The sequence below is a fragment of the Lytechinus pictus genome, chromosome 1, assembly GCF_037042905.1.
Source record: "Lytechinus pictus isolate F3 Inbred chromosome 1, Lp3.0, whole genome shotgun sequence".
Classification (NCBI taxonomy): Eukaryota; Metazoa; Echinodermata; class Echinoidea; order Temnopleuroida; family Toxopneustidae; genus Lytechinus; species Lytechinus pictus.
The window spans coordinates 14773007-14788405 of record NC_087245.1 but is presented as its reverse complement, the minus strand read 5'-3'; the positions used below and the strand labels follow the sequence as shown (position 1 = coordinate 14788405).

The 15399-nt window shown below is 35.1% G+C and overlaps 2 protein-coding genes across 4 annotated transcripts; one reads left to right on the top strand and one right to left on the bottom strand.

The window, feature by feature from the left end:
• The first annotated feature begins 212 nt into the window (after nt 1–212).
• LOC129262187 (nuclear factor 7, brain-like) lies at nt 213–5903 on the top strand. The gene has a single exon (XM_064096830.1). It carries the CDS (start codon nt 639–641, stop codon nt 1413–1415), a length of 777 nt encoding a protein of 258 aa, XP_063952900.1. The 5' UTR covers nt 213–638; the 3' UTR covers nt 1416–5903.
• A 777-nt stretch (nt 5904–6680) lies between these two features.
• On the bottom strand, nt 6681–15235 carry LOC129257978 (tau-tubulin kinase 1-like). 3 transcript variants are annotated; one of them, XR_010293034.1, is made up of 9 exons: nt 14913–15218; nt 14101–14218; nt 13271–13394; nt 12637–12715; nt 11499–11581; nt 10746–10802; nt 9953–10090; nt 7664–9265; nt 6681–7480 (listed from the first exon to the last, which is right to left on the bottom strand). XR_010293034.1 is itself a non-coding variant. In XM_054896439.2 (8 exons), the coding sequence occupies exons 1-8, from the start codon at nt 14934–14936 to the stop codon at nt 9049–9051; spliced, it is 837 nt and encodes a 278-aa protein (XP_054752414.2). In that variant the 5' UTR covers nt 14937–15235; the 3' UTR covers nt 8026–9048. The 3 variants fall into 3 exon arrangements, 1 of the variants encoding a protein (XP_054752414.2); XR_010293036.1 differs by having other exon boundaries at nt 14101–14215; nt 14913–15216; XM_054896439.2 differs by lacking the exon at nt 6681–7480 and having other exon boundaries at nt 8026–9265; nt 14101–14215; nt 14913–15235.
• Between the last annotated feature and the right edge of the window lie 164 nt (nt 15236–15399).

Sequence of the window (15399 nt, the reverse complement as noted above, 5' to 3'; positions counted from 1 at the left end):
AGCTGTAAATTTTAAAAGATATCTTTACTCTAAGTATAATTTACTCATTTATCATCACCATCTTCATCATCATCATCATCACTGATTGTGTTTTTTTTATAAACATTATTATCATCATTATCATTATTGAAACATAAATTTCACGCATGAAGTGAAAACTCGAATTGCCAATACATACCGTGAGTTATATATAAATATATATGTTCACTGTTCAGTGCGATTGAAATTTAGGGGAATCCCCGAGCGATGAGATTCAGATCCGGGTCAAGTGCGCATACCATTCAATGTATATTTCACAAGTTCAACATTGCGCAGTACGTATATACAGGAGAATATAACTCAAGGTTGTTTATGTGTGTTCTCGTTGAAAAAAAGGCCTATTCAACAGCATATTTGATTTCGATTCACTGATCTTTCATTGTTGATACATTATCTGTTTACCCGGTCGGACATACTGAAGAGTATTGACGGAGTGATCTCTCATAAGTTATTATTGAGGTTTATAGGTATTTCACTGTGAAGTTCGTATCTGGATTGTGCAATCACAAACAGGGAATTCCCTGATTCATAGTAAAAACAGTGTTTCTATCTGAACACCTGAATATATAGTAGAAGTTGTTACAGCGTGTATATACATCATGGCGGAACGCAAACAGGGTTCTAGTGATAGCTATACGAAGGGACTGACGTGTCCACTGTGCCTTGATATCTTCAAAGACGCCACGCTCCTAACCGGTTGTGGTCACAGCTTTTGTCGAAGATGTCTGAAAAGATACGACATGGCCAACTATCAACTCAATCACATTGTGTGTCCGGTCTGTAGGAAGCTCACACCTTGGAAGAGGAAGCGAGTGGATGCACTCTTGTCCAACCACGCCCTTAATGATTTCATATACGGCCTCTACGGAAAATCTGGAGGGCCGTCGCGACGACCTCAGCAGCGGACTGTCAAATGCGATACTTGCGAGCTTGAGGTACTGGCGAAGTATCTCTGCAGAAATTGTGAGAAGTTCATGTGTAAGCAATGCTTGGAGAGCCATCAGAAGAAGTCCGGGTATATGGACCACGAGATACAACTGTTGAACGAGCTCCTCAAGAATATCAACTTTGTTAATCCTTCGGTGGATGATATCGAGGAAGACATGCGGCTGAAGGTGGGTGACATCATGCAGCAGTTCAGGGCCACGATGGCCAAAATTAAGGAAAACCCGAACGGGATTAAGAACATCGAAGAGCATCGTGCTCGTGTCCACGCGGCCCTGGATAAGGTCCAGGAGGAGACTAAACAAGCCTATGATGCCAAAGAAAAGCAGATAAATGAGAATCAGGAGAGTCTGACCAAGTTACTCAAAGCTATTGAAGATGTTGAACTTGCTTGCGAGGAACGTGACTCAGGGGCGGCGGAGCGAACTTAAAAGTGGGGGGCACAGGGAAAAAGGGCACCTTTTCTTTCGAAAAAGACACTTGAAACAAAGAAAAAATGAATTATCTACAGTGGTGTAATGAGCTAAAAAAAATTAGGGGGCTAGATATGTCGTATCACGTAAATTTATGAGAGGTTGCGAGCGAGCGAGCAAAAATGTTGACATTTTAATAACGAAAATCCAATTTTGTGATCGATTTTGACAACTAATATTCAGAAAATAATATCATATTTCACCCATTTCTCTTTCCTATTCTCTTTTTTTTTGTCCTGGTCGTGAAAAATTTGGAGAGGGGCAAGAGCCTCCCAAGACCCCCCCCCCGTATGTACGCCAATGTTTATCTACCCCACTCACATGACTCATGAAACTTTAATAAGGCACGTAGGATTTTCCTTACAAGTTTTTTTTCCTTCATAAGTAGTAAAATATAAAAATTAGAATATTGTTTTCTTGTTTCAAAGGGGCACTCGTTAAAAATGGGCCCTTGTCAGGTGAAAATATGAGAAAGGGCACCTATAAGAAGACAAGGGGCACTTGCAAACGGCATAAAACGGGTCCTTCTCAAGTACAAAAGGGGTGCAGAACACGTTCGTGAGGGGCACTTTTCTTGGTTAAAAAGGGGCACTGATACGAGAAAGGGCACTTACAAGAAGGCAAGGTGCACTTGCTCAAACATAAAACGGGTCCTTTTTAGGTAAAGGGGTAATTTCTTGGGTAAAAAGGGGCACTGATTCGAGAAAGGGCACTAACGAGAAAAATTTGGCACTTTCTCTCACTTTCTCGGGTAAAAGCGGAAGAAATTACGTTCCTGAGGGGGCATTTTGGGGTAAAAATTTGCAGATACGAGAAATGGCACTTGCTAACATATAAATCTGGTCCTTCTCAGGTGAAAGGGGCACAGTACACGTTTATGAGGGGACATTTTTCTTGTGTAAAAAGGCACTTTTTCAGTGCTTCAAAAAGTTGGGGGAATGTGCCCTCGCCCCCCCCCCCCCCCCCAGGATCGCCGCCCCTGAGGTCGTGACTGACTTGAACATCGTACCGATTTCTCTGTTGAAAGCTACTGAAATGTTTAAATGTGATTGGTTGATACCAGTTATTTTCATTGTTTATAACACAACATTCTGATGACAAATCTTATGAACCGAGACTCAGTCCAGTGCATACAGCAAGATAATTGACATTTGATTGGAAATGGTCAGGTGACTATCTCCAATATTACATAATAACACAACCCCCGAATTTGAGAAACATTTTTTTTCCTTATATGTTTCGGATCATTTTTAATTATGACTCAACCTATCAAATGACAAGAAAGAATCTCGCAGAATATATTTGAGTGCTCGTCAACAATTCATCTTAAAGGATTAACTGACATTTTAAAAATTTAAATAAGTACTCTAATAGTAAAAAAAAAGAAAGAAAAGAATTTAATGTTTGCATTGTCCATATAGACTTACAATAATAGGAATACGAGTCCCTTAAAGTAAAATTAATAACGGGGAGCAGGCACTCTTTGCATTTTCTTCCTAGCATAGTAGTAAATTTGGATATAAATGAATATTCAAATTTGTTGGCCCTTGTGCATGAGCAAAAGGTTTAATACTTTACGGCGAAGGCTAGTTAATTAATGTACATTTGATATAGACAGCTCGCTCGCAGCTTTAAAACCTTTTAAAAATAAATTTGCCCTCTACGTCATATCTGCCCCCCTTAATTTTTTTTTACTCATTAGTATTGTCCCCTTCCTAAACTTAAAAAAAATCCCTTACAGAGAAAAGAGTTTGTGTTAGCCCCCCCCCCGAAAAAACACCGATTAACACGCATGGATATAGACTTGAATTACTTGTAAAAATACAAAAATAACTTGTATATTCATCTGTTCTGTAACGTTATATGTAATGCCAATACTTGATTGTTTCAAGATTGAAGATTGTAAAGATTTACAACTAAGTACTTTAAAAAAAATTTAATTACAGCACTAATGTATATAAACTGCATGCTATGCTTGATAGAATTAGCATATGAAATAGAATGTAGATATGGCTGCTGAGAAAGTTTACAAGTTAGTATTTAATGATTATGGTGATCAATGTGCCTGTCTCACCAAGAGTTCTGGCGTATCAAATCAAACTCAAATGCTGGGATGGATCACAAATAATTGTTTAGTGAACACTAATACCTTGGTCACATTTGCTCTACGGCGGCCGTACGGCGAGTCGAAAACAGCCGTTTTATTCATTTTTATTCAAACCACCTATATTTAGCTGGTACAAAAAATGTTATAACGACTGTTTTCGACTCGCCGCGCCGTACGGCCGCCGTAGAACAAATGTGACCGATGTATTAGGAATGGATAAAATTGTCAATTTGAATTTGTTTTAATCTATCGTAACTGTCTGTAAGATGATGCCCTATAGGGCCCGTTGTATATAGGAAGATGTATAACGTAAGTAAAAAAATTCAAGAGCAGGTAGTTTATGCGTGCATTTAATAATTGGTTGAAAATTGATTTGCAAGTGATATTGGGAGTTGCATTTGATCGTAACGGTGACTGGCCAATGGTGATATAAAAAAGATTGGCATTCTTAGACATTTGTATTTTATTTGTTTGCGCTTCAACTCTATATGGCCCTTATTCTAAAGTCGGGTTTAACTTAGACCGTGGTCTAACTCTGTGCTAAAATTATGGGAAGGCAAACGTTTCAAAAAAATTTTTACAGTGAATGCTTCTCATGTTTACTGTGTTCTTTACTAATTATTTAATGGTGAAGACAACTGTCATACTTATCCTTTCCAGGCAGTTAATAATGTTTTGGGAGTCAAATGAGCTGATACATTGAACCTCTAGTCTTATAGATTTATGTAACAAATGGCTTTCCATAGTTAAACCACAACTTTAAACCTGGGTTTAAGTAAAACCCGACTTTAGAATACGGGCATATATATTTATGTTCCTAACAAATAGCCTTATTCAAGATATATCAATAAGAGCTTTCAATAACTAAAGTGAGTCACCAGGCTTGCCTTGCGATTAAAAAAAGATATGTATATGATATCGTAATTATTTCTATTTAGTAATACAAATTTGCTCCATTCTAAATGCAAAATACATTGCAGAAATATGAATGTAGATTTTGATCAAACCATTTCTAAAATGATTCAGAATAATATAGTTGTTTTTCTAAACACTCCATGTAAATATACAATTAAACAAACATCAAATTCACATTTACATAAAAATACACTTCACTTTTCTTTGGTTTCAACGTTTTCATTTCTTTCGTGTGTTGTTTTGTATTAGATCAATAAACTTTATTATTTGTTGCATCATGAGATTATCGTCTGTATTTTGACCCATGTGTTTGAATATGTATTCAGAAAATGTGTGTCCATCATAAACTCTATTTCATTATGCTTTTTACAGGGCAAGTCCACCCCAACAGCTATCGGAATAAAAATAGAACAAATTGATCAAGCTCAATATAATATCTTCCAATTCGGATGTAATAAGAAAGTTATGACATTTTGCCTAATTTGCATAACTCTGGCGGTAATAGGAAATGAGAGAACAGTTGGCGCAAACGCTTAATATTCCTTTTGTATTCTATGGTATGAAATAGTTTAGTTTTTCTTTATTCGATGTAAAATATGGTTTTGACCGCTCTGTGAATAGGCGAACTTACCATTATACTTCAACTAGTTATCAGTCAATCGAGATGTACAAAATATAAAAAAATGAAATTCATTATAAATGAAATGAAAAAGCGAGCGTGTGGTCTCATTTATATACTCTCTCTCGTTTGCACATATGTTGCGCTTTAAACCATTTTGTATGATAATAATCCTTTAAATGTCAGAACTTTCTTTTATATTTTCATGAGATTTAATTATTTTTAGTGGAACGCTTTTATTTGATTTTATCTGTGTATCAATATGATCTTGTTGTCGGGTGGTCTTTGTATTTAATGTCTATATATATATATGCATATATACTCATTTTGAAAAACTTGTTGTTCGTTATCTTTACAGTTTTATTATAAAACTTTGGTGATTGTATGCCTTTTATCATCTTATGAATATTTCAATTCATTTGGTATCTTGATTTTTGTTTTTAAATTAATGATAGTAATAATCCACTGTATATAGTGTTTGATAAAGTTGATACTTGTATAATAATAACTGAGCCTAATACGTTTGATTTGAATTAAATTATATTTTGGTATGATAATAAATTATTGATCATGTTCAAACGATAGAATTTGTATATAGTTATAGTAAGTTGACGGGTTCATCATATTATAATTATGATAATAATTACTATCATTATTATCTATTATTATACTTTGTGTTGTTATTATCGTTTTCATTATCTATTTTGCACTCACGGAGATTTAATATTACATAATTACTCAAGAAAATAACTATGAACATGTAAAAATTAGTGATACATAATAAAGGGTTTCCTTTTTTTCTCTTCCTTCATTATTAGAGTTGTATTATTTGATTTTCTGTTTCCTAATTCTTCTTATCATATATTGTGTCCCCTACATGACCAAACATCACAGGAATCGCACATAAAATGTATTAATGATTCCATTGACGATGGTATAATATATCAATATTGTTAAATCATTCTTTTCTTCTTGGCATAGAAAGAAAAATCTTTGAAAAGTACATTCCTCGATAAGGTGTAATATACCAAAAAAAAACAATATATATTTATATATATACACACACAAACTGAAGTAGATAATATATTACAAGGTACAGTTGGTCAGATATTCAAAGAAATTCGTTGTATTTATTTTGATGATACAAGACCGAGTCATCCGACAACCTGCTTACACTGGTCAACAAGTGCCCCTGTGATAATGGGCGTTGGTCTTCTTCTTTTTAGGCCAATGGCATAAATTGCTGGCACACTTTTTAGATTTTCGTTGTAAGTTCTGACCTTTTTTTTCTCTGGTTTCTTTATCTGATGAATATTACCCACTGCCCTTCTCCCTCCCCTTACTTTATCAAATCTTTGTATCTCCGTCGTTTAGCGCCCTCCGTTTCTACAGAACAATTACATTCTCGGTATCTCTATCACACATAAGCACAAGACATTTTCTTAATCTCTTGCATCTCCAACTTCCTTTTCTTTTCTTGCAGTATCATTCAAGCTCTCTCTTCAAGCAGCTTTACCAACCCAACAACCAAATCTTTGTAAAGTACACAATGTTTCAACAACAAAAGAAAAGAATAAATCAATTTCAAAATCTTTTTCAAATTGAATTTACCAACAAACATGATATTTAAATATGGATTCATATAATATGCTACATCAATACTTCATCGATTCACATTACATATTTAGCAAACAATTTCTAAAACATTATACATCTTGAATACCAGTACAAACAGTATGGACGGTGTTAACCACATGATAATATTGTGACATAAGACCCAAATATGAAATGGACGGAGTTCATACATGGGATGATACATTTTCAAGAATCACAAAAATTGAAGTAAAAAAAAAATACAGGAACATAATTATACACAAGATCTGGAATGAAAGCTATAAGTGTAATAAAAAAAAAAGCAAAACAATGTAGTAAGAACAATGGTTTGGATGGGAATGTGTCTTTCTAGTATTATACATGATAATAAAAAGGAAAACACAGGATTTCAATTTGAAGACACCAGTGTATTATCAATATTGCTTAAAAACACTGACATTCAAACTTAAACAAAAATGAATATAATGGAAGAAAACTTAGAGAAGAAAATTCCAAAACAAATATATTTTTCAACTGGAAGAAATCAAATTACAAGCCCCATGTCATATAAAGCACCATACACATAATTTAATGTGCTGTGAATGATTCTCTAAAAAAGAACACTTGAGAATTTTATAGATTCACACACTGGGGAGGGGTTTGCAAAAATCAGGTGCATGAAATATATAAAATGCCTTTAAATTAAATTGTTTGATACACAAATGTGTTTAAAATTAATATGTTTCTGAAATGTGTTAAAAAACAAATTTTTCAGAATTTTCAGCGTACCTACGGGGGGGGGGGGAGGGGGCAGAGGGGGCAGTCTGCCCCCCTCACGAGCCACAACCCATGCAAAGGACGTATCCCTGCCCCCCCTGACGAGATTGAAGACCTTTTTTTTTTTTTTTTTTTTTGGGCTTGTCAAATTTTTTGGCGGACGGTTTTGCCCCCCCTGTGAAAAATCCCAGGTACGCCATATTTGAAATGAAAATAAAACTTGAGACAATTCCTTGGCCCCCTGGACCCTGTAAAATAAAGATATACAATTAACATTTATAATTGATCGTAAATGCTTGTTTGCTACAGACTTTTTGTGATTACACACAATTGTATGTTTAATGTTACCTTGCCAAGGAAGCATATATGTTTCATTGTCATCTGAAATATGTGCAACACTGCATCAAGATCCTGAAGTGGCTGCAACTACTCTAAGACATCTCTAAAATTTCCACAGAAGAAAAGATTATTTATCCACTAATATTATCAACCTTAAAATAAGCTGTGAATTCTGTTGATCAGCTGCTGTTTTATGACCCATTATGAGTCAATTTGAGCCCCCCCCCCCACCAGAAGAAAAAAAGAAAGAACAAAAACACTTGAATACAAACTGGGAGTTTCTTACAAAGTCCCATTTTGACAACATACTAGGTGGTTGTAGCATTCAAAGTGATATGATTTCCTTGACATTGCATGCAGCTCTCCGGTGAGATTGAGACTGTAGTTTGCTTCTCTGAAAGGAAAAAAAAAATCACTTACGACATCACTTTGGGCAAGTTTTACCAGCACACTCACGATTGCCAACACTAAAACAATTCCAGGCACCCCCCAAAAAAAAAATTAAAGCAAAAATCATAAGAATTGAAGACAATACAGAATATCCGTACAATTATTGTTCTACACATGTAGAAAAGTTGCATAGTCTTACATAAATGAATACAGTATACCAAATAGAAATTTTGTCTGTCTGGCAAGCACTAGCCAGGTTTTGGTATGCATAGGTGAAACAGGATTCCTATACAGTACTGAACTGGAGTATCGTGATGGTTCCAAACAAGAGATCCTCACGCAAGGCATTTATCAGTTGGTTGGAGCAGAAGACTTGTACTGCTGACAACCAGTGTCACATAGGCTCTTTGAATTGCTGTGAGACCACACTTCTGACCTTGATATCTATATATTGAAGCCTCAATCTCATGTATACCCCAATTTTGATTCACATGAGGTGGATCCAGGTCAAAGAATTTCCCCCCGATTGACACGCCCATAGCAAAGAGAGAAAATGGCATCTATTGGTGAAAGGAGAGTAAATTAGGGATGAGCTTTGAGAATGCGTTTCATAAAGCTTCATCAAATTTAGAATCGCAGCTAATTTGCCCCATTCCCCATATCCTGGATCCACTAGTGTTCTCTAATGCGTTTCAGTCGGCCAGAAACATGAAGACACCTTTGAGGTAAGAAACAAGATTTGGAAGAGACATCAAAATACAATCCTTTAATAAAATATTCCAGCTATTTACAGGATTTTAAAAGAGTCTTTATATATATAAAACAGCTCGTGTGATTGGCCGATCAGAGTTTCATTCAAGGACTTTAGCCAATGAGGCGATGGCTTTCTTGGAGCCCGCTGAGGTCCCTAGGTAGGCGTGGCAGGTTATTTTCATGTGGCTACGGCTGACTTCATTGATGTCTTTGAGTTCTGCTAAATCCATCCGATACCAGTCATGCTTGGTCCGCTTAGAGTCATATTTCATTCTGTCCTGGGCGTTACTGCTGTACTTCGTGTGCAGGTCCTCTCTAAAATGATAAATCAATGAATACACAAACTTAGTCTATCATGCCATACTGCAAACTTATAATGATTTTGTGCATTAGCAAATATGATGGGATACATACATACATCCTACATGCAGTTTAGAAAAAAAAAGAAATTTGTCACTTTTATATTTTACAAAATCTTCCATAAAATCTGTTCAGTTGGACTTTTACAGTTATCAGGGGATAAATATCAGTCTTGAGATGGACATTACAATCTGGCAGTCAGGCAAGACAACAAACATGCAGTAAAATAGCATAAAAAAACATTCAAAGAAAGACATTTGAGCCAATAAGATATATCAGATTTAGTTAGAAGAGATCTAAAAACAGACATTTCTCACATGCAAGGACCATACATGTACATTTCATTTCCTAAGATATATTCATAATTCTCCTGATCATGCAATGCAATAATTTTAACTTCTTGCAAGAAAAATAAATACAAAATTTGCAAGAAAAATATGAACAAAATTCAATATAATTTCACTGTACTTATTTGTGGAATAAAATATTGACAGCAGAAGCAGATCCAACCTGATTAGACACAACACATTTGCAAGGCCTACCAGTGTGCACAAACAATATGGGCCATGAAATAGTCGTGTGAAACTGCTGGATCCACTGCCGTTAGGATCCATCAAAAAACGAATGATGTTGTAGGCTTACCTTAATTTGGGAACATCGCCCCAATTCAGTTGCCTCTCGTTGGCCATAGATGGTCTGTTATACTTGACGACCGGCCACTGGGGTAATCTGGTACTTCCCTTGGCTGCCTTGGCCTTCTCTCCTCTTTGGATCTTTGGTCTGGAATTAATGAAAATATAAGACATATTACATGAAGTAAACTAGAACAGATCTAAAGACAATTACCATCACCACATCCAATACTACTGTGTTACTACAGCACTGCTGTTACTCCTCCTACTATAACTGCTTGTACGATGACCATGACCAACACCAACTATGACTCATATGACCATGAACTGCTACAATGGCAGCTTCTTCTACTACTAATGCTACTGTGACAGCAACAACCACCACTATTATGAAGAATGTTTCCTGCTCCTCCCTTCTTCCTACATTTCTACTACTACTGCTGCTTCTGCTGCTCCTCCTCCTACTACTACTACTACTACTACTACTACTGCTACTACTGCTCCTACTACTGCTACTGCTACTGCTACTGCTACTGCTACTACTACTACTACTACTACTACTAATACTGTTCCTACTACTACTACTACTACTACTACTTCTACCCTCCCCCCTCCTTAAAAATTTGGACAACTTAAAAAATTCATAACATGCAATGCATATAAATGTTTTAAAAAGCATTGGAAAACAATATAAACACTAAACTTGGCATGAGAATATTATTTTGGACTTTTTTTCATCATTTTCCACCCCTCCCCCATCCGTAACATGCATAGACATTCCTGGCACTGGACATGATACTTACACATCATACTCTTCCCTTGGTGATCTTGGACTGGACTTTGGAACCTCATCTAATGATCTATTGGAAGAAATAAATAAATAAATTTTAAAAATCACCAACAATCAAACTAATTGAAGTGAAAAAATACATCTACATACAAAATAATGTAGTTATCATTTACAAGTACAGTAGCATAACAATTTTAAACATACATGTAATTCAGATTATTAAAAACATGTAAAAATACTGACTGCATGACAATGGCATTATCATTCTTCTAACATTCTGTGTGTCCTGACATGTGTAAATACATGTACCATCAAAACATGGCCATAGGCAGAATTCTTTTCCTGGGAGCGGGGGGACGGGCAAGACCTGTAAAAAAATTTGAAGAAACTCGAAAGTGAGTGAACAGCAAAGCGACTGAGCTTGTCATTAGGGTGCTTTTGAATTTCTTAAGTGAAATTGAAAGATTTTGAGCATAGAAAAAGATGAAATTGTGGGTAGTATGGTCATATCCCAGAAACACTTATGGCATGGGCAAGGGTATCACCCCCTGGCTAAGTACAGAGGTTACATATTTTAGCCTCCTGAATAACAATGCAAAACAAAGGTATTAATCTTTTAACTCTCCTACACGAAGCTTAAAACACAAGTTTACGGAAAAAAGCGTTTAAAGAATTTTGATGTATCAGGGGAATGGAAAGAGATAAGTATGAAATACTTCAACACAAAAAATATGCCATCTAAGAAACTGAATAGTTGCAGACTTACACATCCATGTTATGAGAGACTTCAGGGTCGACGATGCCAATGGCTGTCTTCCGCGTGATGTACCCATGTTGAACATGCTCAGGCTATCAGAAGGGAATTCAAAATAGAAAACAGTTTAAATCTTTGGGAAACTTGATATAGCAACATGTATACCGATGACTCTCATTGCAGTGTAGAAATTGATTTTATTCATTGTTGATGGGTTAATATAAGCTTGATTTTTAATGATCGATCTTTTTCACAATTGGTAAAAATTATTATTTTGAATCAATGTCCTATCCATATCCTGACTACATGTACATGTGACATGTATATCCTCAAGTCAAAGGGCAGACTATCCTAATTCTATACGTGTTACACATATTGCAGGGCCCTATGGACAATTTTTTAACTGGGGGTGCTGATGTAAATTTGACAGGCAAAAAAAAATACCAAGAATTCATGGGGGTGTTGCCTATAGAAAATAATACACACAGCACCCCTGCTTCCCAGGGCCATGACATATTGCAGTCATTTTTTTTTACTCTCCTGATAATTTAATCTTTTTTATGTAGATGCAAGGTTTTAGCATCTGCCTATGTCTTATGTAAGTTCTTTCACTAACTTTTCTTCTTCATTGAGTGAGCTGAAATTTCGTGTTCATATATTTCATGAATTATTGGCAATGCAAACTTTGAGCTTGTATGTTCAAACACACATAAATAAGCAAAACAAATAAACTGACATTTAAAGATTCACAATATAAATGTACAGTAATGATATGTGCAAAAATCTGTATTTCAAACATGCATTGGCTTCAATATGATTCTGATTTTTATTGTAATACTGCAAAGCGACCTGTTCAAATACACCTCAGCTCCTTATGAAAGTCAAAGCAACATCTTTGTACAAGAAACCGACTCCACTCACATCATTGTAATTTCTCCCATTTCAGCATCAATTGACAATAATGGGGAATGCAGAAAAGTTGTTAAGAAAAGATGCCAAGTAGAATTCCTGCTAATTAATGACACAGCTTATGTTACTGTGCCTTAATATCAAAATATTTATGTTGGGCAAGAATTAGAGACCTATTCAAAGACCTTTACAGGTGTATATTACTTTATCTTAGAAAAGATGGAAGATAAGGGATACTTACATAATCTAAAAGATAGTTGACTGTGTATGTATTGTGGTAAGGTTCTAAACTTGTCCAGATAAAAGGGGAATATTCTTTGCTGTAGGAGTAAATTAGAAACAAAAATTAATAATAAGTCAACCCATCAAGAAAAACATCTGATTAGCAAAATCATACATGTACATGTAAGTCTACATGACCCAAGACATTGTTTTATGCTAGTTTAAAGAGCAGTAATTTTTCTTAAACAAATTTTTAAAGCAAATGTAACACTACACCCATGATGGTGAATTATAGCTTACACATATTTCTTGTGTTTTAAACAAGATAGAAACTGGTACGAGAATCCATTCTTATAGACCAACTTCATTCATAAAGCTACATTTTTAATATAGTGTTTTAAATTCATTGCTAACAACAGAAATCTTTGTATTTTCAAACATTTACTATGATAAACTAAAATAACAATTTGAAATTTGCTTAATGTTCAATTCTATTGTTTCTAATCAGAGACATGCAAAAATAGGGTATTAACTAAAATGAATATCATTTCATTTTCAAAGCATTTACAAATTCAGCAACTTTACAAATACAGATATAAATACTGATATAATACTTCTGATGGGTAGATAAAATTTGAAATAAAACAACTCACCATTCTGGTTTTGTTATTCTAGTCTTCTCTACATCCAAACTCTCTCTCAACCTATTGAACTCAGCGGCAATGAAAGCTTTGTTTCTCTTATCTCTCGGGCTTAATCCTTTATCACTTCCTCCCTCTGAAATAAAGAAATAAAAGGAATCTCCATGTTAAACCTATACTGCAAGTGCAAGTGCTAGAAATAAAAGACATCACACTGCAAGCAAGGTATCCAGTGGAATACATGTATGTACCCCCCCCCCCCCCCCCACCACCACCATCTGTCCACCTTGTCAGCGTACCTACATGTATATACCTCTTGCGAAAAGAGATTCAGCTTTTTGTATTACCGGTAATAACAAATTTCCTCCTTTTTTTCTGTGGGAAATACTTGCATTAGTTCTACTTTTTTAAATCTAGTTTTTTTTTCATTTGACTGGTGAGAAGTATGCTTTAATTCACTTAATTTTCATCTTGTTCTATGGCATTTTGGATCTATACCCATGAGTTTAGAAACGGACAAAATCAGCAATAACAGAACTTCAGAAAAAAAACCTTTGTAGTAATTTGCCAAACATATAAATGTATTAACTTGACAGTGGACACTTTCCTTTAATATATCTAGTTTTCTTATCCACTGTAAGTTTCAAATTAATGTTCAGTACCTTACATCTTAAAATGAACATTAATTTCTACCATGGAAATGCAGAACACTAATGGAAGTCAGTGCAAAGGATTACCTTTTTTTTTTTTATGGGGAACATCTATTAATGCGTCCCCCCCCCCAAAAAAAAGAAGATAATCCTCTGCACTGACGCCCATGAAAACACAGTTGATTTCTTTACCTTTGTTTTTGTCTTTTTTCTTTTCTTCTTTCTTTTCTTCTTCTGTTTGTTCTTCTTTTTCTTCTTTCTTTTCTTCTTCTTTTTGTTCTTCTTTTTCTTCTTGTTGTTGACTAACCTGCTTGGTAAGTAAAAAAAAAGGATATAAATTTTCATACTACTATACAACACAAAGGAACTAGATTTATGGGAATATTTCATGGACTATGTTTGAATTGATTCATCTCAATAAAATCCTAAGAATATGAATGGAATTCAAGTATCTATTTATATTATATTTGCATTTTAATGGTGTAAGATAAAATAAGTAGACCTCTAGGTATGTTTAAAAAGAATGTGTTGTATTAAGGAAATGTGCGAGAATATACAATTGTTAAATGCAAGTCTGTATTCAGGACTATTTTACAAATCTGCCAGTTTCCATACATTTCATCTCAAAATAGCCTGCATGTAGATCTCTACACATGTATTTCAAGGAACACCAAACCTATTCCGAGCTTATTTACAGAAGTATATTCAAATTATTCGGAAGCATATATATTGGAATACAGATCGATCCTACTGCTTGTAGATCTATATTTCTTCAAAATTGAGGTTTATTCTCTTTGGAGATGAATATCTGTCTGAGTATAAGAAGCAGCGGAGTATTCAGCAATAGTATACCTGAGATTACTTGTATATACTACTAGACAACTAGTACATGTAACACTATATTTTATAAGTAAATGAGTAATTTCTTCTTCAATAACTTATTTCTTTCTTTCAAGACTTGCTTTTTGTACGTAAGAAAACTCACTGTAAAAGTTAATACATACCTCTTCTTGCTCTTGGTCGGCCATATTTACACTTAGTGTTCTAAAGTTTCAGAAATTAATAGATATCTCCCCCAATTTATGTACTTCGCGAAGGATTTTCCGGTGTTTTTCTGTCTGTTGTGCGTGTCTTTTCCTTAGCCTGTGCTGTGTGTTGTTGTACGGTAAGTCAGGCTGGTGGATTCAGCGCGTGTGTGCTACGTAAACAATAGGGTTGGTAGCGCGCCATAGCAACGCAGTATTGATTTCAGCCGGATCGTGAAACAGGTGCTTGATTGAGCTTCCAACAAATCATTACCACGCACTCACGTACGTTCACCCGCACTGTCGAGGGTCCCACGATCGTCTGCATATATTAATAACGTTTTCGGTGTGCATTTACAGTTAATTAGTTGACACTCACACTCAATTTGCTATCAGTGTGGTGTCATACATAATATATATAAAAGTCTTTTGTGTATTTAATCAATGGATTTTCGTCAAGCCTTTA